Source organism: Canis aureus, chromosome 29 (assembly GCF_053574225.1).
Source record: "Canis aureus isolate CA01 chromosome 29, VMU_Caureus_v.1.0, whole genome shotgun sequence".
In the NCBI taxonomy this organism is placed as follows: domain Eukaryota; kingdom Metazoa; phylum Chordata; class Mammalia; order Carnivora; family Canidae; genus Canis; species Canis aureus.
Window position 1 is genome coordinate 22,481,124 of NC_135639.1, and position 25,230 is coordinate 22,506,353.

General features: G+C 40.2%; 2 protein-coding genes across 7 annotated transcripts in view; both read left to right on the plus strand.

Annotated features, from left to right (window-relative positions):
• The window catches only part of SORCS1 (sortilin related VPS10 domain containing receptor 1), a 508,497-nt gene that overhangs the window by 277,321 nt on the left and 205,946 nt on the right, over positions 1-25,230 (plus strand). The gene's annotated exons all lie outside the window — the stretch shown is intronic.
• Positions 4,104-4,636, plus strand: LOC144300802 (histone H1.8-like). The gene has a single exon (XM_077877027.1). It carries the CDS (start codon positions 4,140-4,142, stop codon positions 4,575-4,577), a length of 438 nt encoding a protein of 145 aa, XP_077733153.1. The 5' UTR covers positions 4,104-4,139; the 3' UTR covers positions 4,578-4,636.

Here is a 25,230-nt window from a genome sequence, read left to right on the forward strand (position 1 = left end):
AGTTTATAGGATGTTACTCTTAAAATTCAGAGTTTATTAGTCCCAGTCATGTTTTAAAAATATGCAGGTAGCTAGCTAGACAAATAGGTAGAATGGTGACAGATCCATAGATCAACCTTTCTAAGTTTTGATAATGCTTTCTGGTTGGCATCAGGTAGTATTTCTTTGACACAGTGGGGGAAAATTTAGAACTCTGTCTTTTGGTTTTGTTCTTTTTAAACAAATGAAGCTAATCAGGATAAATATATCTGAATTGTTATAGTAAGTAATAAATATAGTCTGAATTGTTCTCCAAATATTATGAAGTAAGACCAGTCCAGAAACTGCATGTTTCTTCTACCACTGGCTGGGTCTGAAAAGGCAGGTTGCCTCTGTGGCCACATGAACAGAAGTTTTCAAAAAGGAAAGGAAGCCTGTATCAGAGGCTGATCATTCTTCAAATACGCACAATAGACTATCTGTTTAACCTTCTGTGGGGAACAGTTTTTTGTTGTTTTTCTTTTTTTTTTTTCGTTTTCTGTCTGCCTATTTTAAAATTTATTTTTGCCTCATCATCTGTCCTTATTAGAAGTTGTATTCTCTGAAGTCTGGCTGGCCTAATGTTAAATGCCCATCCATTACCCTTTTATGAAGGTCAAATGCATTATTTCAGGTTGGTTCCAAGTTACGCTCTGCTGTGGAAAATGGTCAGAGGTCTTTTCAACATTCTGGTCTGTTTGCTTCCAGCATACTCCCTGTGGCTTCTCAGAGGTTTCCATCATCCGGTGTTTGACATACTGTATCTAGAACATTTGTTTCTAGTGAATAGCCCGAGCTGCTCTCATGATGGATGGAGATGAATGCCGGCCGCTACAGGAAATTGCCATATTTACTAGGGTGGGGATGTCTCACTCCAATATATCAGATCTGCCTCAAGCTTTCTCTTGGTGCTGTCAGGAAAAACAAAGTCAATATCGATGAATCTTTAATAAAACCACTTTTTTTTTTTTTAACCCCTGGAGAAATTAAGAGAACACCACAAGCCTGGGGACTAACTTGCTTTCATTTAAACATTCCTTCTTCTGACCTGACCTTTCTGTTAACCAAATCTTCTTTTGATGGTTTTGCCCCTCTGTTCCTCTAAGCAACTGCCTCCCATTTTATTGGGTCCCCAACTGTTAACATACTTCTCATTCCATAACCTCCTAAGTCAGCTACTTAACATAAATTTTGCAGAACAAAATATTAATATTTGTAGATAATAAGATGGGTTTAGATCTTCATAGGTGGAAAGGCCTGCTATATGGGATGTATGGGATATACATTTTGATGACTGCAAAAGAGAAATCTGTTCTGGCTGCTTGGGGCTGTGTGTGTGTGTGTGTGTGTGTGTGTGTGTGTTTGGGGACTAGAATACTAAGTATTGCCTTGATTGACAGCATTTGCCATCCAGAATGAGCATGCTTGTAATGGAGAAGAGGGTGATGTGGAGGAGTCCAAAAAATAAAGAATAGGGAAGGGGAAACATCTGAAATATGCAACCTCACTGATAAGAAAAGAAGGGATGTATAGGAGGAAAGGCACAGATACTGAACCAAGAGAGAAGATGACAGAGATAATCACAAAGCATTTAAAGTAACAAAATAGTGATGAGAGAAAGCTAATGCAAAGAGCAGGGTAAAGACATAAGGTAGAAGAAAAGATAATCAAATCATAAATATTTTCAACAGTAGATTAAGAATCTCTTGAGATCTCTCAGGGAGAGGAGGGCTAATTTACTGGGAACTTATTAAGACTTTCAGAGGGAGCACAATTTACCCTTATCTCTCTGTTCTTCCTCGGTGCTTGCAGAGGGGTAAAGGAGGTTGATGGCTGTGGCCGAAATTGGTTTTGCCAGAAAGGAAAACACAATTATGACTCAAGTATGGGGGAGTAACAGGCCTCCATCAAGGCTCTCCAGCTCCCCAGAGGCAGATTCAAATATCACTGCTGCTGCCCACAACTTAATGAACTTTTGTCCTTTTAATGCCATCTTTCCTAGCTACTCCCTATCCCTATGTGTAATGGCCTCTCCTATTTGAGTGTACACCTTGTAATTTCTACACTTGGCAGGTGTACCCACTCAGCACCTACTTGCAGTCACTGTGGAGCTACACTTTGTTATTTGAAGATGGTCATTGTAAATTTTTGCCTGGTGGAGTCATTAGTTGTGGTGTAGTGGTTCATATAATGGATCCTGGAGCCAGGCTGCCTGGCTTTAAATTCCAGCCAAGCCACATACTAGTTGTATGCCCTTAGACAGCTTTTATTTGTTGGTTTGTGTGTTATTAACTAAACTCTGTGTGATACAGTTTCCTCGTGTCTAAAATAAAATAGAATGATTGTGTCAATATCATAAGGTAGTTAGGAGAAGAATCACAATAAGCAGAGAACAGTGCCTGATACATAGGAAACATTCGATAAATGTTAGTCTCATCGTTACCACTATTATCCCTTTCCAATGGCATGCTGTCATTTGTCAAACCAACCAAAATTATTAAATGTCTGTTTTGTGCCAGATCTTTTTAAGAAGTAGGAAGTAGAATAAAAATATAAGACATTGTCCTTTCTTTTAAGGATTGTGCAGCCTGGTAGAGGAGATGAATGTATAAACAGTCAACTACAGTACAGAACTTATGTATCATAATAGCTGTGTACATAGAACTCTATCTTTGGGGATTCAATGAAGGCTTCACAGAGAAGCAAATATTTGTCAAAGGAGAAGGGAAAAGAAAGATGAAAACTGTCTTTCAGTGCGTGTGTAGTGAGAAACCAGTGTTCATAGACCCCAGTGCATACATAACTTTGATTGATTTGCAAATATTAAATGAATAAGCATGTGCCTATTTTGACTCTTAAAATATGCTAATTTCCGTTTATATCTGGCTATACTAATTAGACCAAAAAAATGCCTTCATGCCCCATTTGAATTGTAATTCTAAAATAATAACACCATGTCTTTTCAATTGTTAAAACTTTTTTTTCTGTCTTATAAAATCAACAAATGGGCAATAGTGACATTATTAAGATTGAATTAATAAAAGAAAATATTACCTTATTCTAATTGATTGCTATTGATAAATTCAGCATTTATCTTAAGTTAACTACTGATCATTCAGAACTACTGATGAGATTTGGAGGTGCAATTTTTAGAAATCAATTGACCCATTTTATTGAACACTTGGCTTGTGCCCAGTTTTTTGCGAGCACATTGGTGAATGATTTAAAAAAAAAAAAAAGTGTGAACCTTAATGTAGCCCTTACAGAGTTTACTATCTTGCTGCAGAGACGCAATTAAAGAATAGTGCAAGACAGAAGATGATGGATTGCATAGTACAAATGACAAAGGCTCTAAGAGGTTAGAAAGGAATGTAGTCTGAGGTAGTCAGGAAAACAGCATGAGAGGGGCTTAAGTCGCTTAGTGAAGCGGACTGGTACGACACAGGGTCGTGGCATTCACAACAGAAGAGTATAATTTAGTTGAACCAACATTTAGTACTAGGTTGTAGAGATACAAACATGCATAAAACAGGGTGCTGCCTGTAAAAGTGGAAAGTGAAGGGAGAGGTGTGTAGGTAGAGATGAGCATGGGTTTACACTAGTGCAGATACTACACCTTTCATGTCCTGAAATCTTAATAATTTGATTATATATATTACACATCTTACTCTTTTGCATTATAAAAGTGCTCCCTAAAGTGCTCCTTTGCTTATCCTAATTGTTGATTTCAAAAATATAGTTCCTTTAAAGTTATTGAATGCTTAGGAGAGAGCCCAGATTAGGGCAGTAGGTGAATTTGGGGGATGACAGGGGAATGAGAAGTATAGAGTGAAACCAGGCAATAAGAAACAGTGTAGCATTTGCAGGAGGTCAGGAGGGGCTTCTGGTGTTCCAGTGACTAGCAATTCATCTTTCCCCTATGGCTACTTTCTAAAAGGGATCCACATTCTCTTGAGACAAAAAATAGCCAGAGCTTCTGAGAAACTACTGATGTTCTCTCCACTGGCATGCACCGCGGCCTCCTTGTCAGGCCCACCAACTCCAAGGCCAAGAGGGCCACCGGCAGCTTCAAATTGGTTCCCAAGCATAAAAGGAAAGTTCAACCCAGGAAGACCTCCACCATGACTGCCCCCAGGAGACCCATCGAGGGCAAGAAGAAGGTCCCCAAGAAGCCAAAGGAGGCAAAGAAGGACAAGGTGAAAAGGGGACCCAGGAAGCCAGGAGAGGTGAGGACTGCTCCTCCCAAACCAGGTGGTGAGACCCACAGGAAAACAAAAGCTGGGAGTCGGAATTCAAAATCCACCATCCCCAAGGGCAAGAATGGTGCTGCTTCTCCAGCCAAGAAGGAAAACCGTGTCCCTAAAGAAGTCGTTGCCCATGCGGCCAAGGAGGGACCTAAAGCCAAGGCTGCTGCTCCTCCGAATGGTGGCAGGTCTAAGATGCTGCCTGAACACCTGGCCAGGAAGACAGAGGCCCCCAGGGGCCCTAGGAGGGCTGGCATGCCCATCAAGGCCTCCTCATCCAAACTGGCCAGTAGGAAGGCAGAGACTGAGAGCTAGAGCTGGGGTGGAGACACTGAAGACCTGCCTCTGTTTTTATTACCCAACAAACGGTCACTCTATTTATTTCATTGTAATCTATTTATCAATAAGGGCTTTTTTCCCCCTCAAAAAAAAAAAAAATTCACTAGGATGGATGTAGCTTTAGGAGCTGAACCCGTCCAGCTTGACTCAGGTAAGTGTGGTGTTTGAATTCCAGAGGATGTCCAGGAAAAAGAAAAACAGAAAACGAACTCGTGCTGAGGAAAAAGATGTTGGATCATAGGAAGGCACTTGTCTGATATGGGAAGCGATCTACTTTATTTTGAATTTATGTTACTGGCATGTTTGTGTGTCTCCCCACCCCCTTATGCTTTATGAATGCATTACTTAACCAACAGACTTAGGCATTTTCTTCACCAGCTAATGCTGTCATTGTTCCTTGGGCCCAAGCCCTTTGTGCTTCCATTTGGAAGTGTGTTGCTGACATTTACAAACTCCCACGGAGGATTCAGTCAGTTACCACCATAGATGCCCATTGTTCTAAGAGAGCTGACCTTTACCCCCAGGCACCAATTAAAATCCATTGCTATTCACTCCTGCAGTGCTTCCTGTAATTCTGGCTCCCTGCCCAGCGTAACTGGTAGGATGCCTTCTTCCTAGTGTCAACTTCTTTTTTTTCTTCCCCAAACAAGAAGAGAGTGACCTGCACATGCATGCTTCTCGAAGAAGACACAGACCATCAGAGTGGACAAGAGTTTTCAGTTACATCACCTTTTGTGTCAACACAAAGGAGGACCTTAAATAAATAGTATGATTTGGCAAAATTTGGGACATTCCCTACAGGTTTCTTTCTGATGTATGTATCAGCAGAGCTCTCCAGTTATTCTGGGGTGGTGATTTGTTGCTAATTACAGGGTCATTCTGCCCTAAACAGAGCTGGGCCTGCTCCATGGCTAGCTGACAGAGTCCAAAGCCCCAGCTTGAGGGAAGTTAGGTGCCAGGCCCTCTACATGTCATATTATATGTGTTACCAGCACAATGCTAGGACGATAGCCTTTTATGTAAACTTAAGTTCCTTTCTGTAATGAATTATGAGATCAGGGTGTTTAGAGTTGGAAGTAGTTTGTAAGAGATCACCGATGTTCGTCATAAAAAGATTGCTCTTTCTGGCAGACCAGCAAATTAAGATGTGCTAATTTGGGGAAACAAACATGGCAGTGTATTCAGAGGCATAGCACCTCTTTTCTAACTTACTCTACTCTTCTATATCACCACCTTCTGTGTGCTGGGGGTATGATGATGTGACATTTTAATGGTGTTTGAAGACAAATTCTAGCGAACCAGTTATTTTAGGAGAAATGGCTAGAGGGTAAACATAGGAACAAGTGGCCCAAGAACAAGTCTCTGTTCTCAGATTGAGACAAGAAGTCCCGATTTGCTTAAAGTAAATGGAGCTTGAAATTTGCCTTTCCCTGTTTAATTTAAAATTCCAGAGCTAAGCAAGTGAAAGCTTGAAGAAAAGCACTGTCCTCTTCTTGTAGAAACAGCCTCTCCCTCCCACCTTGTCCCCACACTGCTAGTGTGAGCCAGACTGTGAGAATGCAATTAATTCTTTGATCTGCAGAAAGGATGGTTCCTAAAGTTATATTATACTCCCTCTTTTCTCCTCTCTTTACTATTTGAAATTTTATAGACTTGTGAAGATTATACTTATATGAGGGCTTAAAATTTCCCAAGAGCCACCAACATTTCACTTTTCCCACCCTGCAGGCCTTGGTAGAGTCTGGGAGGGTAACACGGCAAATGGGAAGCCATCTGGCTCCCTGGAGATCCTTGTCAGCATTCCATTACCCAGAAACCAGTGGAACCTGGTTAAACTCGTAGGACAAAGCCCACAAGATTATCAAACCCAAACCATTTGGCTCCATTTATTACAAATACAAAGTTTTCATCCATGGTTCATTATGGTCCTCCGATGCAAACCCACCTCGGGGGAATTACAAAGAACTCTCAAATAAATATGTAGGGGAGAGCGTGTTGAAACTGGATATTACCTATCTCCCACTGCTTAGCTTGTTTCTACTTTCATTTCCCTCACTCCTCCCGTTCAACTTTTCCCCTTCCTTCCATATTTTCTCTCTCTTGGTCTCTTTCTTTCCAAAGCTCATTTGTATGGAAGAGAGAGTAAAAGAGTAACAAGACCACCTTATGTATTTCACACAGAATATATTTTCAGCATGATTACAAAACTGTGTGTGTGTGTGTGTGTCTCATGCATACAAAAACACTGGATGGAGAGGAGAGGTTTAGTGTTTTATATCTGAGACCTTGTTAGTGACTGGTGACCTTTAACTGGAACCCAGGTCTTGCATTTCTGGTCTGTGTTCTTTCCATCATAGTTCACCATTTCCTAAATACTGCCCCAGTTGTCTTGTCTGGGAGGTTACTTTGTAATAGTATATATCCTTGAGACTAAGTGCTGATTCCTCTGCAGACCTTTAATAAATTTCATGTTTAAAATATGAATTATATAATCTCAGATAAAATGCAAAGTGCACTGAAAATGTAAAGGCAAACCATATGTCACATTTGAAGTCAGCTTGTATAAAATCATTCAGCTTCCTGCTTATCATTTCATGATAATAGCCTGACAGCTTTACAGGATAAACCTGATACTTTTAGAAATCTGAAAAGGACTCCAAGGAAACTTCCTTTTTTTTTTTTTTCCTTTTCTTTTTTTTTTTTTTTTAGAAGGAAACTTTCTGGCAGGAGGATGGACAGAGTAATGCTCACAGTGCTTTTCCACGATGCCATGACGTCCTGTCACTGGCCCTATTCCTCATGCTGGCTCTAAGCTTTCCTGGTGGCCCAGTAGGCTGCCTTGGTTGACTCGCAATGTGTATTTGTTGACCCTGGGTTGTTATTTTCCACTAGAGGGAATGCATATCAGAAACACACCTATCCTGCCATCACACCTGTGGCCAGGGACCTGAAGAGCAAACCAACTAGTTAATGTTTGGTGCAAGGATCTACTGAGAAGTAGACTCCATTATCCTAAAGGGTGCTCCTTGGAGAAATCACATCTGAGAAATGGTTCTAGCATCATTGCCCGGACACACTGGGATGGACTTGTTCTTCCCCTTGTATAGCTTTAATCATGGGCTCTGATTAGACCTTGTTGTTGTTGTTGTTGTTTAAGATTTTATTTATTTATTCATGAGAAACACAGAGAGAGGCAGAGACAGAGACAGAGGCAGAGGGAGAAGCAGGCTCCATGCAGGGAGCCCGATGTGGGACTCTATCCTAGGACCACGGGATCACGCCCTGGGCCAAAGGCAGATGCTCAACTCCTGAGCCACCCAGGCATCCTTGATTAGACCTTGTGACTCCATCATTGCATTTAAACTTTGAAGTATACCATCACTAAATCTCTAGACACAAGCTGTCTCTGCAGTGGCTACTACTTCTCTCAACTCCTTAGAGATCTTGTTTCAAGCAATTTCCTCTATAGTAGCCACGCCAAAACAAAACAAAACAAAACCCTGTTAAGATATGACACTTGGGCCCAAGTGAAAAAGCTTTCTGAATACCCCCTACTTATTTTTTCACTTTTTTTTACTTTTTTTTTATACAAAAGAAAGAATACACATTATGAAAGAGATGTAAAAAGAAGTATTAGAAAAAAAGTTGTTTCAACGAGACCTGAATTGGAACCTGAAATCCTCCTTTGCCTCTGGAGCTCTAAGTAGTGTTTAAAGTAACCCAGACTCTCACACTTGTCAAAGAAGTAATCGAAATGTATGGTTCCTGCTTCTCAAATCAGTGAGTACAGCAAACTGTCACCTGTAGGATATGCATAGACGCACTGAGAACATCCCCATGTATGAGGATAGTTGATGCAGAAACAGAACCAACAAAACAAAACTCTGAAATCAGCAGGGAAAGGACCATAAAATCAATTTTAACTTTGAGAAAAGTAAGTCTCAAAAAGTGGATTTTCCGGGGGTGCCTAGGAGGGTCAGTTGGTTAAGTGTCTGACTCTTGATTTTGGCTTAGGTCATGAGATCGAGTCCTGCATCAGGCTCCCCATGGGGCACGGAGCCTGCTTGGGATTCTTTCTCTCCTTCTGTCTCTGCCCATCCCCCCAACCCCTGTTCATGTGTGATCTCCCTTAAAAACAAAAAAAGTGAGTTGTCCAGGTCATGTAGCTGGTAACTGCACATGGACTTGGCAGCATGTGTGCAGATTTTCCTGAGCTTTTAAGTTAACATTCACCTTCCCTACATACTAACTAAAGAGTATCTTCTCCCTAGAGCCACAGTTTATTTCCTATAAGGGCACATGCAGGACCCTGCATCTGCTCAAGGAAGTGAGCGGTAACAGTGATTCTGGTTTTAAGCCATTTGTACAGAATGCTATAGCTTAAACGTTTTGCTGTCTGTTACCTGATATACATAAAAATCCTTAAAAAATGTCCACCTGCCTTTCAGGAATCTGTGGAATGAAGTGGCCAGACTAGTTCTGAAGTTCCTCAGCCTCTGCATATACTAGATGTTAGGATCATCTAGAGAGAAAGATAGTTAAGTGTAGATTCTGGGTCACAAGCCCTGAGAATCTGCATGTTAACCAGCAGGTACCGCCTCTCTGTGTCCCTGTGATGCTGCGCACAGACCCAGAGCTACATTTTGTCCAACAGGGAATAGCCGTACTAACAGTAAGGCATCATTTTTCAGTGACTCTCTCAGTTTCATTTTTCTTTAAAAAGTAAAATAAGTAGGTATGGCTCTTCTCTTGGCGTTGGTGGCACAAGTGTATTCAAGTTTTGTGTTTGGAACCAGCCGCCCTCTGCTGGACAGTGGCGGATTTGATGTGAAATTAGACTATTTTCTCTGCATTTGTCCCTTTGACATTAAAACTGGGTTCATCATTGCCCTCACAGAAAGACAAGTGTTTATGCATTTGATTGCTGGGCGGGATAAAGGTCAAAAGCACGTAGACACACACCCAGGGCAGTTTTGAGACCCAAGGACATGGGTTTAGGAATCTTTAGTGGTAAATTAGGAAAGCACAAGATGCAGGTAGTAAGTTGGCCTTCTGTTCTTCCACATCAATGAAGTAAGTAGGGCTTGGAATAAATAATTCTTAGTCACTTTAGGGCAGAAAGCTGCTTACTAGTTATTTAACTTTGCAGAGCTGTGGGAGGCTCCTGTTATGGTGTTTCAGACATATTTGTTTAACTCAGGGAGGGGGCTTCTTGAAATTTTACTTTTTTGAGAGTTCTGCTCCATTATTCCAGGGTTCTGACTTCATTCCTTTGCACAGCAAGTGGCTCTGTGTTAGTATGAAACACAGGCAGCCCACACAGGGTGATTAGATAAAAAGTGTTGTTCAAAGAGCCCAAGAGAGAGGAACATTAAAAAAAAAATGGCAGGTATTTTTTGAAAAACAGATTTCGTAATAAATTCTAACATGTGTCATTGTCAGCAAGATGAGTGACAGGAGGGGTTATCGTTGCTTTATGTCTGGGTCAACGGAAGCGTAGTTTTAAGGCAGCATGCATGTGTGAGCCCTCACCTATCACTGAACTTAAACTCCCCCCAGCTCCTAAAAGAAAGAAGGATGGTAGTGAACATGAGTACTTCTTTTTTCATGTCTCCAATGATGCCTCCCCTTCTGCACCCACAAACATGAGATAAGTGAAATAAAAAACAGGAAGAAAAGGACCAATGTGAGTTGGAAAAAGAGACAGACACAAATGCACAGATGCTCATATCATCCCACCATACAGATTCTGGAGATCTTGTTAATACTGAAGGAGAATCTCTGAAGGCCGCAGAATGAATGAAAGAATAAATGGTTTAGATACCACCCAGTGCCCCCTTTCCAGTCCTTTCCTTTGTACTTGGCAGCTCAGCTTTCTCTGCCTCAGCATTGCCAAAGCTTAGCTGTCACTCATCTCCATTTTGCAGTTTGGCTGTCATGTCTTTCAAGTTCTTGCCGTGACAATTGGGGCTGAGTAGGGCTGGGAGGGAGTTCCTGGCACAAGAGGGCCTTTCTGGGAGACCAGTGCAGATGGGATCCTGCTGTCTTCTCCAGAGGGCAGCATGGGGGCAGAGCATATCAGCAGGGGAAGAGTAAGTTCCTTCATCCTTGGCACCTGCTGTCTCTGTGCCAAGCCCCCTGGTCAGGATTCATTTCTGATGTCCAAGAACTTGGAGTAGACTTTTAGTCTGGGAGGGATTTGTCTGTTTTTGATTGTATACCTGCATAGTCTCTCCCTCGTCCCCCACTCCCAGCCCCAAAAGCAAGCAAGCTAGCAGGCAACAAAGAAAGAAAGGGAGAAAATTTGCCTTGGCTCGGAAAAAAAAAAAAATATGCAAAGATTGAATCTGAGTCTGATGACTTGGCTCAAATCCCATATCTTGTTTTCTTTACAACTCGCAGTAAAATGGACAACTGCTTCAAAACCATCTCAGCTTTTCTCTGAACAGGTTCAATATCCTTTTTATTTCCTTTTGCTCTTCTGGGTTAGCTCTTAAGTCCTGAAGGAAAACAAGAAGCAGTGTGATTACTGAGTGTGACAGTGAAAATAGGCAGAATAAATCAGGGGAAGTGGTACCTTTGTCCCACAGACTTTTAGGCGATGTTGACTGGATAGTTAAGAGTGTGGCTCCTAGGGGTGCCTGAGTGGCTCAGTTAGTTAAGCATCTGCCTTCAGCTCAGGTCATGATCTCAGGGTCTGGTCAGGGAGGAGTCTGGTACTCCCTCTCCCTCTGTTCCTCACCCTGCTGGTGTTCTCTCTCTCAAAGAATACGTAAAACTTAAAAAAAAAAAAAAAAAAAAAAGAAGAAGTATGAGGTTAGCCTGAGTGGCTTAGTTGGTTAAGTGTCTGCCTTTGGCTCCGATCATGGTCTCAGGGTCCTGGGATAAAGCCCATTGTCAGGCTCCCTGCTCAGCCAGGAGTCAGTTTCTCCTTCTGCTCCTTAGCCCATTGGTGCTCTCTCCCCCTTTCTTTCTCTCTCAAATAAATAAATAAAATCTTAAGAAAACAAAGTGTGGCTCCTCAAAGCAACCAACCTCCACCCTATATCCCAGCTTTGGCGATACTAGTGTGTGTGCTTAAGGATATACTTCTCTGTGCAATAGGGAAGATGACATGGATGGAGGGGTGTGATGACAAAGTATATAGTGAATATTCCAGAGTACTATGTTCAAGATCTGTATCACTTTCTTTCAAAGTACCAGCTTTGCTTTTTGTGAAGTCAGAAGCCATTGGACATTTAATTCTGATGCACCTTTTGTAGGAAAAACTAAAAGTGCAATTGCAAAGGAGAATTCTTTCCAGTGTGTGTATGTGTGTGTGTGTGTGTGTGTGTGTGTAAGACACACTATACTTGCTATTTCAGGGCACTTTTGCTGCAAGGTGCAGATGGTCCTGTTTTAGACACATATGGACTAGTAGCACCAGTCTTGGGGAAAGAGAAGCCCAGAGAGATTATAATCATTCATTCTGTGTTGTATAGTAGGTTCATTTCAGAACTAGTAATAGAATCCCAAACATCTTCTATCTGGAAAATGGAGAAAGTACCAATTCTTCTGCCTCAGGATTATTAAAAGAGTAAAATGCAGTCATATATGAAAGATAGTTTGATATTTCAGAACTGAGGTTCAGGTGTACAAGATCAATGTTTTTATAGTTACTCCCAAGTCAGTGTTTTAGAAAAATGATGGGGAAGGAAACTGTGCATTAAGTGAAGAAGGCATCACTTGAGGTATGGAGAAAAATGTACATGAGAAAAAAAAAAGTAGCAAGCAGATTGCTCTGTGATCACAACTGGCAGGGGTGCTTTGGTTTTTGCAAAATTGTGAAAGTGCCACCTACAGAGTAGAGGGAATTTCAGAAAGAGAACAAAGATCTCCAAGTGGGTTGGAGACAGAGACACTTCTGATTTTAATTACCACTCCATCTAACAAAAGACATCCTCTCATCACTTTGCCTTAAATATTCTCTCATCTGATGTACATGCAAAGCCACATACTTTTGGGTGCTACTGTTTCTTTATCTGTGAATTGAGATAATAGCACATATCCTCTTAGCTCATTGCACAGGGGCAAGGATCAGGAAATTACAAACACAAAGGGATGCATGTTTATTGAACTAAATCCAGCATTTTCACACTGTATTAATACCACAAGGAAGAAACTTGGGGGTGGGTATGATTAATCCCAACAGGCAGGGTTTTGAAGGACTCTTGGGAAGAGAAAAATTTTGAGCCTGGAACTTGGCAAATGGGAAGATTTAAAGAATGCTCTGACATTGTAAACTAATGAGGGAATCACGGCAGATGACAGAGGAGCTGTGGTGATTGGGCACACCGTACATATTCTCTGCATCACTTACGAGCTCCAGAAACTACTTTGTCCCAAAAGTAGTTGGAGCCCAGCAGTTGGTATTTTATTGGCAGAGGAGCCCAAGAAGACTGCATGGGGAGAGGCTTTTGTTACAAAAGTGCCTGGTGGAACACAATTAGTTGGAATGGAATCTGGCCAGGGCAATTGCTGTTGATATCACTTACCCTTGCAGAAAGTTTCTGGGGAGCCTCCATGGCTCTGAGTGGTCAGGACCTCTGTTTTCCATCTCATTAAAGAGCCTATAAAACCACACAGCCAGAAATCACTGTTCTTTAAAAAAAAAAAAAAAGATTTTATTTATTTATTCATGAGAGACACACAGAGAGAAGCAGGCTCCATGCAGGGAGCCTGATGTGGGACTCGATCCCAGGACTCCAGGATTATACCCTGGGCCGAAGGCAGGCACCAAACCGCTGAGTTACCCAGGGATGCCCCAGAGAAATCACTGTTCTTACAAACATCTGCAAATCGACATCTGAGCCCAGAGGTGAGGAGCAGGCTGTCAAAACCATCCCAGTGCTAAGTCAGTGAAACAGTTTATTATATCAAGTCTTCAGTGCCATTTCTAGAGAAGTTTACATTTTCAAGAGGGGCACCGCCTCATTCAGTGCTGCTATTTGGTCTCTATCCTGACCACAAACATTAGGAAGAGACAGTTTTTGTTGTTGTTTCTTTTAATCCAGACCCGCATTCTTTTTACTGGTGGAATCCCTCTCTCCTTTGCCTCCTTTTTTTTCATCTTTCTTGCTCCAAAGCGGATCATGGTGTTAGTGGAATGCCTTTTGAGAGTGTCATTGACCTACATTACAGTACAAGCTAAACGGCTACGGGAGTAATCTAAAGAGAAAGATGGGAAAGAAAGGGAAACCAAGTTGGGGTCCCTTGAGTTAATCTCATTGTGCTGAATTTCCAAGGAAAGAAGGATGGTAAACATATGTGCTTTTCTCCCATGGCGTTATTGATATTCTGTTCAGGACTATGAAAATTAAAATACAGTTTCTCAGCTCCACTTATAGCATGATGGTAAGTGAGTGGGACACGATGTTGAAAAGAGCCAAGCAATTATGCATTTGTCATGGGTAATGGGGAAGGTGGAGTTGTCCGCTTTATTTAAAGGGCTTCCTCTACCATCAGATGGGCTCTAGTCCCACAGGATTTTGCTTACTTTAAATTCGTAGTTTCAGTGTTGTTCTGAATACCCTAGTGTAGAAACACTCTTTTCTCTATTTCCTTTAGATTACTATGATAAGTGAATTATATATATATATATATAAGATATTATATAAACTATTAAAATATGTATATAATAATAATTGATATCTCTATATATCTCTCCAGGAAAAAAAAGCTAATAAATGCTATACCCAGATGTCACATGGGCATATAAATCAGTTTCTGATGGCTGAGTTCACTATTGAGAACTCTGACTGACAAGCCAGTCAATAGGCTGCGTGGCCTTGGGCAACTTTTCTTATCTTCCTGGCATGTGGGAATAAAATAGCATTATAAGATTTTTTTTAAATGAGTTAAATGGATAGTAACGTTAAGATCTCATATAAATGCCATGGGGTCCTTTCTACTTAACATATTCTAGTTCCTTTGATGTCTACTACAATCTGTTCTCTTTACCTGACCTTTACTTTGTAAGACTAAGTAGTAATTTGTAGCTTCTGGCCTCTGCATGGGGTTCCTGAAGGTAATAGATTCCAAGCCTTACCTCTTCCAGTAGTAAGTTAATCCTTTAAAATCTCCACAGTTAGTGCCTTGTCATCCTTATCAGGCTTTCTGAAACTTGCTAGATAATATCCTTTAATCTAACCAATTGATTTGTTATCTCTAAACACCATTGTAGTCTAATTTGCAGCAATGATGTCCATTAGCAAGTGATTACAGTGAATAAACTTAAATGCTATATATTGAGATAAAAAAAAAAAACAACTTTTTCAAATCCTTCGGAAGGCCTGGGGAGAGATAAATCTGTAGTTCTGAGGAAGGCTGTAAAGGTTATGACAATTGGATCTTGCGGTTGATACAAATGGTTTTAAAATTCAATTTTGTATATTTATAGTTTGCACATTAGTCCTAGGGCATCAGTGAAAGGTCATTCTGAAAATACTGAATAACTGGAGCTAGTTTGCATAAGTAAATATAAATGAATTCTCTTTTCTTAGTGCATTCATATTCCATAGAATGGATTATCTATCTTCAGAACAATGATGTTCTTTCCTAGAGCATCTCCTTTAATTCTGAGTATACCTCTGTACTTGGGTCTGCTATAATGTGATATGTTCAGGAAGAGATCCAGATATTTCAGTATTATTTGTGGGTGCACCATGCTAGGGGATTTCAGTGGTCTAGTGAAGTGGATTTTCTAGGTAACTATAGCTTATCTTTTAGAAGACAGTAGTGCCTAACGCACCTGGGTGGCTCAGTTAGTTCAGCATCTGACTCTTGATTTCACTCAGGTTGTGATCTCAGGATGAGATCAAGCCCCAGGTGAGGCTCTGTACTAGGTGTGGAGCCTGCTTGAGATTTTCACTTTGCCCCTCCCCCACCATGTGCTCACACACATGCTTTCTCTCTAAATCTCTAAAAAAAAAAAAAAAAGACAATAGTGCCTTTTTAATTTTACTTAAAAACATTTCAAAATTATTTTCTCACCTTATTAAAGAAAATATTCTAAATTTGTTATTTCCTTCATTATATGAACTTTATTTTTTTTAAAGACTTTATTTATTTATTCATTCATAGAGACAGAGACAGAGAGAGAGAGAGAGAGAGAGGGAGGGAGAGACACAGGCAGAGGGAGAAGCAGGCTCCATGCAGAAAGCCTGACGTGGGACTTGATCCAGGGTCTCCAGGATCACGCCCTGGGCTGCAGGTGGCACTAAACTGCTGCGCCACCAGGGCTGCCCCATTATATGAACTTTAAATATGCTTTTCTTCTTTATGATACTTGTGATATATAAATTTCCTCTATTGATTGATTTTTTTTTCTTTATTTTTTGTCGTGGTTAGCTTGCTTTGCTTGCCTCTCTTCACTGTATGGGAAAAAAAAGTCCATCCTTGGATAAATAATTTCCTATAGCTACACTGTTAAGGTTTTCATTTTGCTACTTTTCTTTTTTTTTTTTTTTTTTTTTTAGATTTTATTTATTCATGAGAGAGAGATAGGGAGAGAGAGAGAGAGGCAGAGACATAGGCAGAGGGAGAAGCAGGCTCCATGCAGGGAGCCCGATGTGGGACTCGATCCGGGAACTCCAGGATCACGCCCTGGGCTGAAAGCAGGCGCTAAACTGCTGAGCCACCCAGGGATCCCCATTTTGCAACTTTTCATAAGGAATTTTCAAATCTGAAATGGGAAAGAAATGAAAATTTTATAAAGGCTTAAATTGAAACAATATTTTGATAAGCTTCTTATGAAAGTGAAGGACTTTTGTGTCCCTCTTAACTAGTACTGATGAATGGATAAAGAAGATGTGAAATATATATATTTCATATTTACACATATATGTAAATATGAAATATTACTCAGCCATCAAAAAGAATGAAATCTTAACATTTGCAACAACATGGATGGAACCAGAGGGTATTATTCTAAGTGAAATACATCAATCAGAGAAAGACAAATACCATATATTTCACTCATATATAGGAATTTCACTCATATATAAGGAATTTATTTTCACTCATATATAGAATTTAAGGAACTGGCTCAGCAGTTGAGTGTTTGCCTTTGGCTCAGGGTGTGATCCCGTGGTCCTGGGATCGAGTCCCACATCAGGCTCCCTGCATGGAGCCTGCTTCTCCCTCTGCCTATGTCTCTGCCATTCTCTTTGTGTGTCTCATGAATAAATAAATAAAATATTTTAAAAAAGAATTTAAGGAACAAAACAGATGGACATAGGGGAAGAAAAAAAAGAGGAAGGCAAACTATAAGAGACTCTTAAATATAGAAAACAAACTGAAGGTTGCTGGAAGGGAGGTAGGTGGGGGATGGGCTAGATGAGTGATGGGGATTCAGGACAGCACTTGTGATGAGCACTGGATGTTATACATAAGTGATGTATCACTAAATTCTACTAATTCTTATTCTATTCCTGAAACCAATATTACACTATATGTTGTCTAACTAGAATTTAAATAAAACTTGACATACAAAGGAAAGAACGAAAGGAAGAAAGAAAGAAAGACCTAATGCTTTGCTTACCTGTAATAGCTCTCTAGGAACGAGGTGCTTTTTTCCAAATGACATAAATTTTCTCTGCCTGGCTTTTCATTCCTGTCCCATAACACTTTCAGACAATGCTGTTTGCTTATCACTGACACATCAGGATGAAACCTTAGCTTGATTCACCCAAACTTCTAGGATGTAGCTTTGCTAGAGTGGTATCTATATTTGAAGGTCCATATAGGATCTTCAGAGTACAGTCACCTGTGTACTTGAAGCAGAGAAGAAATGGGTACCTTCTGAGTGGAAAAAAAAAAAGAAACAACAGTCTTCCTGCATGTACTTCATCCTCCTTTGACCTCCAGAATGAAAATGTCAGAGCACCACGATCTGAGGGAAGCAACTTCCATCAGTACGGCATTCCTAGGCTGGGTAGGAGCCTTCTATTGAAAATGGATTATGACCCAAATCACACCTTATTATTCTACTGGTGACACTGGGCTAGATGACTTGATGTGGTTCCCACTCTGATGTGGGGATGTCCATGATAAGCTCGAAAGCGCATTAGAAAATATTTCTGGAAGAAGGCAGACAAATTCTATCACAGGTCTTCTAATGGCATTCAGACCACTCAGCTATACTTGTCAAGGTTTTATGGGCATATGTCAAGCTTCTAGCTCTGTCACAGACAAGGCCATGCTCTTTAATTGATTCAGCCATCACTTACTGAACGTCTGTATGTGAGGCAACAGTCAAAAGTATAGGATAAGATGGGCAGATACATCCTCTCCATTGTTTGCATTCGAGTGAAAAAAAAATATGCATGTTATATAGTAAATATTTAACTTCTAAGAGTTTTGCCACGTACAGGTCAGGGTTCCTTAAATAAAAGCCCATGGAGAGTACTGATCTGGATTTGAGGTAGGCAGAAGGTCAGGAGAGGTATTCCAAGGGTAGAGATGCCCATATGCAATTAAGAAAATAAAGAATTAGGGGAAGTGAGAAAGTATGTCCAGCTAAAAGTATGCATGTCAAACACCAGTGAGAAAGAACACACAGGCTCAAAGACAGTTTGTGACAAGAATTTTGAGTTTATGGCAGAAATAGTTATTCAAGTCTAAAGAGAGAGGCAGGAATAAGATCATAAAAGGTTTTGTGTACAAAATTGAGTTTAAATATCATGCTGAAAGGGATGGAAATACATTGAAAATTTCAGGTAGGAAATGGACATGATCAGATATGTATTTTGGAGAGTCAGAGAGGGCAGGAGTGAAGACAGCACGGTTTTAGGAGCCCAAGGCAGCAACCTCTGAAAAAGAGGATGCATTTCTATCTCCCAGGCAACTGAGTCTAAGAGAAATTAGCTAATGTAACCTACTACCTAGTAGAAACACTGGTCTACAGTGTGCAGTCTGCAGGAGACAGAGAAGTACGTATGTGGACTAAAACCAGGCACTTGATCAAAGAGTCAAAGTCCAAGCATACTGAGATATGAAAACTTGAGATTCGAGAACACCAGGAATAAAATTACTGTTTTATTCGGTGAAGTCCTAGTTGAAAAAGCAGAAGGCAGGTGGAATCTGCACCCTCCTGAATTTCAAGAATTCCCACATTCATACATTGTCCTTCACATATTCTGAGGTTTTTCCTACTGATAAAACTTTTTAAATACCTAAGGTTTACTTAGAGACTTCTGGGAAAGGATTTTGCCCTGGTGATTTAAACAGGAAGTCCTCTGAATTTGAGAACAGTAGTACCTGACCTTAGATTTCAATGGGATTTCAAGGCTATCTGTGGATGTTTTGCTTTCCTAAAACATAATTCTTTTCGGGTTTTTGTGTCTGTAGCTAGCATACCCTTCCTTCATTTCTTGTCTCAGAAGGCATCCAAGAAGCGTGCAGGCATATCCCCGACATCACTGGTCTCAAAGTCTCTCCTCCTCCAGCATTGCTTCCAGATGTCCAGATTCCAAAACAGTTGTCTCTACTGAAAGACAACATTTCACCATACATTTTCCCCAAGAGCATGGGATTAATTATTTCCATACACACAGTTGCTAATTATGTTTCCAAACTCCTGCTGATATGGCATCTAGTAGAATTAGTCTCTAGGCACAGTGTCCTCTTTTTGTGAATAAGACATTTTCTTTGATGCAGCAATTATGACAAGTACTTTCTCGCTCTTTCTCTCCCCTCCATTTGTTTGACATACCTGTGCCTTGCCAACAGACTTCTTTCTTTCTTTCTTTCTTTCTTTCTTTCTTTCTTTCTTTCTTTCTTTCTTTCTTTCTTTCTTCTTTTTTCTTTCTTTCTTTCTTTCTTTCTTTCTTTCTTTCTTTCTTTCTTTCTTTCTTTCTTCTTTCTTTCTTTCTTTCTTTCTTTCTTTCTTTCTTTCTTTCTTTTTTCTTTCTTTCTTTCTTCTTTTTAAATATTTATTTATTCGTGAAAGACATACAGAGAGAGGTGGAGACACAGGCAGAGGGAGAAACAGGCTCCTCGCAGGGAGCCTGGTGTGGGACTCGATCCTCAGACTCTGGGATCCCATCCTGAGCCGAAGGCAGAGGCTCAACTGCTGAGCCACGCAGGCATCGCAGACTTCTTTCTAATGAAATACCAGGTTTCTAAATACCCTCGTTTTTTTGACAGTCTCCACAAATTGGCCCCATATCCTCCTCAAATTTAACCTGTAAGATAGGCTGATTGTTCAATGGTTGCATGTCAGTTTCATTCACACAAATCATCCATACAGTAGAAGTTTGGAGATTTTGATATGAAAAATGTCCTTGTAGAAATCCACTGTAATAGGAAACCTTCTCTAGCCATTCTCTGCTGCAAGCTTAGATTGGGAGCCCAGGAGAAGATGCACAGTAATTTATCTCATTGCATCCCTTGGCTCTTAGGATTCTACAGATACCGCGTTCAGAACTTCTTTTATCAGTTGTTCATAACTTTCAGAGAATGTTCTACTCTCCTTGCCTTATTCACATCAATCAATAAACAATATACTAGCTGGAGATAAGCCAAGATGTGTCACTGAGATAACGAGGCCTAAAGAGCTGATAGATGTTGGAGGAGAGATACTGAGTGTTACCAGTAGCTAGAACAGCTTGGATTCTGACTAGCAACCTTTGGCCATGCTATCAAGAGGACAGAATCTAACCACTAAAACATACTAATTATTAGGAGAATGTAGATCACTGCCAGACGTCAGGGTTGTGTGTGTTTCTGTGTGTGCACACGTAGGTAAATGAGTATATAGCCTCCTGTAATACATATACTTGTAAGTTCAGTGCCCCAATCTTGCATATTTCACCACTGTTCAATATTCTCTACCCAGGTGTGTGCTCCTTTTATAATGTAAAATATACTTCCTTGTAAAGGCAGATCAATAGAAATGATTGTGTCATTACATCTGTTTCATCAAGGGGCACCTTGGCGACTCAGTGGTTGAGTGTCTGCCTTTGGCTCAAGTTGTGATCCCAGGGTCCTGGGATTGAGTCCTGCATTGGCTCCCTGGATGGGGCCTGCTCCTCCCTCTGCCTTTGTCTCTGCCTCTCTCTCTATCTGTGTCTTTCATGAATAAATGAATAAAAATCTTTAAAAACAAATCTGGTTCATCAAGAAGACTACATCTCATTCTCAAATCATAGTTTTTATCTATTGGCACATTGGTTAAGCATCTCCTTTTAAGTCTTGCAAACTAGATGACTTTGCTCTAGTGAACAAAGGTATAAGCCCAAGATTTGTGCTCTAGGTTGCTTTCAACTCATGTTGCAGACAGTGAGGCCCATGCACATGATCAGGTGAAAAAGGAAGTGGCCCAGTCCTTATCAGAAGGAATAAGATTATCCCCGAATAATCAATAGATGGTTCTTTCCTTCCTATCTCATCTGCATTTAAACCAGCATTTTCCTACAGCTTCTTTCTTTTTTAATTGTTTAAAGTCAAATTTTATCGAGCACCTCTTCCATTATGCATGCTTTTCTTTATCTTCTCTCCAGGCAAATCCCCCTGAGGCCAAACCTACCTTACCTGCCTCATGATGCTTTCTATGACTAGTCCATCTTTAAACATTTCTTCCAACACTTTTCTTCTGCAGTATCTGCACCCCATTTTAGAATTTGTCTTTAATCTCAGATTGCTACTTTCTATTTTAAAAATATGATATATACTCAGCAAAGGAACTGAAGGTAAAAGGTGTTAGGAGACAGTGACTTAGACATTATCTACTCCTTATGTGCCTGACTGAGTTGATCTTTGAGTGTGCTTGGTAAATGCTTATAAATTCACAGTGAGACTGTATAGCATAATAGGTGGAAACTTTACTCTGGAACTAGATGTTACATTAAATCTGGCTTTGAACACCTATTATGTATGATTTGGGGCTAGTCACTTAACCTCTCTGTGCTTCAGTATATTAATTGGTAAAATGATAAAACTAATAGGAGCTGCCTCCTAGAATTATTGGCTTACATGAGTTAATATATATAAAGCCCTTAGAACAAATCGCAGCATGTACTAAGGGCTATTGATATTTAATTATTAATATGATTATTCGTAAATTAGTAAAAACATCAAAATTACAGTCTACTTACAGTTAATACATAACACACGTACAGAGATTTAGTTCAATACCTCAAACAATTCTGTTTAGAGATGTTTTTGCTATTCCTCTTCTCTCCCTTTCTTCCCTATTCTGTTTCCCTCCTCATTTTCTTCTTTTCCTTTCTTCCTTTGTCCCAGCTGCTATTTTTAAAATTAGAAACAATGCCACATATATTAAGGAGTGTAATAATATGTGAATATAAAGTGCTCATTTAAACACTTACGAGTTAAGTAGTGAATAAATTATCCTAAAATATGAAATAAAATTCTGTTCCTGTCCATTCTATCACCAAATATTAACAACTTACTGTGCAGAAGGCGCTAGAGGAAGATGAAAGATTCTGAGTCGGCTGCGGATACCCCAGTCTGATAAAGAAGACACACAAGTGGGACACCTGGGTGGCTCAGCGGTTAAGCGTCTGCCTTCCACCCAGGGTGTGATTCTGGAGTCCCAGGATCGAGTCCCACATCAGGCTCCCTGAATGGAGCCTGCTTCTCTCTCTCTGTGTGTGTCTCTCATGAATAAATAAATAAAATCTTAAAAAGAAAAAGACATACAAGTAAAGCAATGGTTTGGGGATAGCATTACAATGAGCAATTGGTTTGGGGATAGCATTACATCTAGTGTGGTTCCGAAGCACAGAGGAACGTCACCCAGCCCCACCTGCTGAGACCATAGGGGATTCTCTTCTCAATGTTGAGAACTGGTTTATTTTCTGGCCTCTCAGTCTGTGGTGTTAGTAGTTTGTTGGTGAACTAGAACATGTAGACACAGTAACCCCTTATATATGATTCTGCTTATAGTCCTAGAAATGTTCTGGAAAACAGAGATACCAACCTTTAGGGAGCTTTGCAGTCATATACTGGCTTTATATAGGGATTATTTAGGGAATATGTTTTTATTTTTAAAATGATTCATGGAAATGAGCCATTAGTTTCCATGGTATGTGAGTCCTATCTGTGCATTTAATTGTTCACTAACAGAATCATTTCTTGCTTGAGAGATTGGAGCCTTAGCTTAGAGCTAAAGTGCTGGGAGACACAACTCACTGTAGGTCGATTACAAATGAGATAATGCATCCAGTTGCAGCAGGGTGTCACCATCAGAAGCTTGGTCCGTGTTAAGTTGCAGCAAAATAGAGTTGGCAGTTGATTCTCATGCTCTGTGCTAAGGCCTGCTTGATCCCTATTGCCAATGCGACATTTGAGGAAATGTGTGTAATGGTTTTGCCTTGAGTCATATAGATCTTTGCCTGAATCTAGGAATTGTAAGCTTCCATGCAGGAAATGGAAAAATAAAGTGACCAAAGGCAATTCTCCTTTTATCACCCTTAAGAAATGGTACCTCATATTTTAAAGAAAGGTTAAATAAACTTTTTTGTGTCGGGCAGCTTTACTTCTTGGCCAATCTATGACTACTATACCTTAAAAAAAAATGTGTGTGTGTGTGTGTGTGTGTGTGTGTGTGTGTTCTGGAAGATTGTATGACTGCTTTACTTTCTACATCCTTTTTTTTTTTAAGATTATTTATTCATGAGAGACAGGGGAGAGAGAGAGGCAGAGACACAGGCAGGGGAAGAAGCAGGCCCCATGCAGGGAGCCTGATGTGGGACCTGATTCCGGGTCTCCAGGATCAGGCCCTAGGCCAAAGGCAGTGCCAAACAGCTGAGCCACCTGGGCTGCCCTCTTTCTACATCCTTGTACCACTCTGGGGATGTTCTATTTTCCTGGGTGTCCAAACTGCTCAGTCAGAACCCCAGCCTGCAAAAGCCATCAGTTGGGACTTGAAGGTGGTAAAAGCAATTTGGCCATCTGTCTGGGCCTGGTGTAGACACATAACAGAAATGATACTGGATAATATTCGGATTGATGTTTTACCCCAAGGGTGGTTGGAGGGGTTTTGTTTTGCATGTTTTCCAACAGACCTGGTTTAAAAAATTCATGGATGCACCTGGTTGTTTGTTCCTATCCTCTGTTTTTCAGATATTCTGGTACAGCCAAAAACCTCCCCAGCAAGAGACTAAATTGGAAAAGGGTCGTATTCAGAGCTTAGAAGCAAATCTGTGCAGTTTTCATGAAAATCACCTAAGTAGAGTGCTGTAAACTGAAAAGATGGGGTGTTTTTCAGGTCAAGATTCCCAAGAGTTAGCAGCATCATGCAGTTTACTTTTCAATCAGTCTTAGAGCAAAACATCCTTTAGCCAAATGCTATATTTGAAAAATGGAAATTTAGGTTGGATCCTATTGCCTGTGAATTCCAAAATGCTCAGAGGTGTTTAATGCACTAGATGCAGGCAAAAAAAGCCAGAACAAAATGGCACTGTTTTTCCCAGTAGGTAATCTTACTGAATCTCTTAGAGCGAAGGTGATATATCAGTGAGAAAAGTGGTTATCAGATCAAAGAAAGGTGCTATCTCTTATATGTAAGATTTATTCTTGGTTCAAAGCAAAAATTCTGGTTCAAGTGTGCATGAGCCAAATTAAGTTTGGTTAGAATCCAGGGAACTCAGTTTCTGATCAATTAATCAGTAAAAGTTTCTATTCCCCATGCTTCTTTGTCTCTCTGTCTCTCGCTCCTTCCTTTACCCCAGGAAAAGTGAAGAAAAATATTTAGCCTCAAGGCTGAGCTTTAATAAACAGAGTGACCTTTACATTTTAGCTCAAAGAAGTAAATATAATCTTATAGGTATCATTGGCAACTGAGCCTGAGTGGGATGGGACTTATGGGGAGAAGGCAGCACTAGAATTTACCTTCAGGGAGAAAACAAATTTGATAAAGGGACTGGTGAGAAATGCTGTATGTCAAGAAGATATACATCTTCTTAAAAAATTGTGATCTTAGATTTAGAAGCTTGCTGAACTTTCCACAATTTAAAGCTTCTATTTAGCACACACTTCTTTCGGCTGTTTTTGGTACCATAGTTTTACCTTGATTTCAGAAAACCTGAACTGCCAATGTGTAAATTAAGCAATTCTTCACTTAACACAAAGAAACAGCGCAGGGTTCTTTGAAATAACAGGCAATCCTTATACATTCTACTAAATAAGGGGAAAAATTAAGACTCCAATGCCAAGATCTAGTGCCAAAAAGATCAATTAAAGATGAAGAATGATATTTTTGGAAAAGGTAATACCATTTATAGGTATAGAGGATTTGACTCACTAGAATTTGATATGCCCATAATCTCACTAGAATGTACCTTTTACCCTAGAAAAATTACATACAAAATTACATACCTCTTTGAACCAAAAGAAATACTAGAAACTATCTTTCCGTTCCAACCCCAGCATTTTAAGAGGATGTATTTGGGCACAGAGACATTAAGTGACTTTTCCAATGCCTAAGAACTAGATAGTGGCAGAAACGGAACTCAGTTCCCCATCCAGCCCTATGCTGCATTTCCCCATGATCTTTTCTGCAGCTCCACTACCTTAACAGAGCATCCTAGTTGGGAACAGTGGACCTCTTTCCTTGTCCCATAAT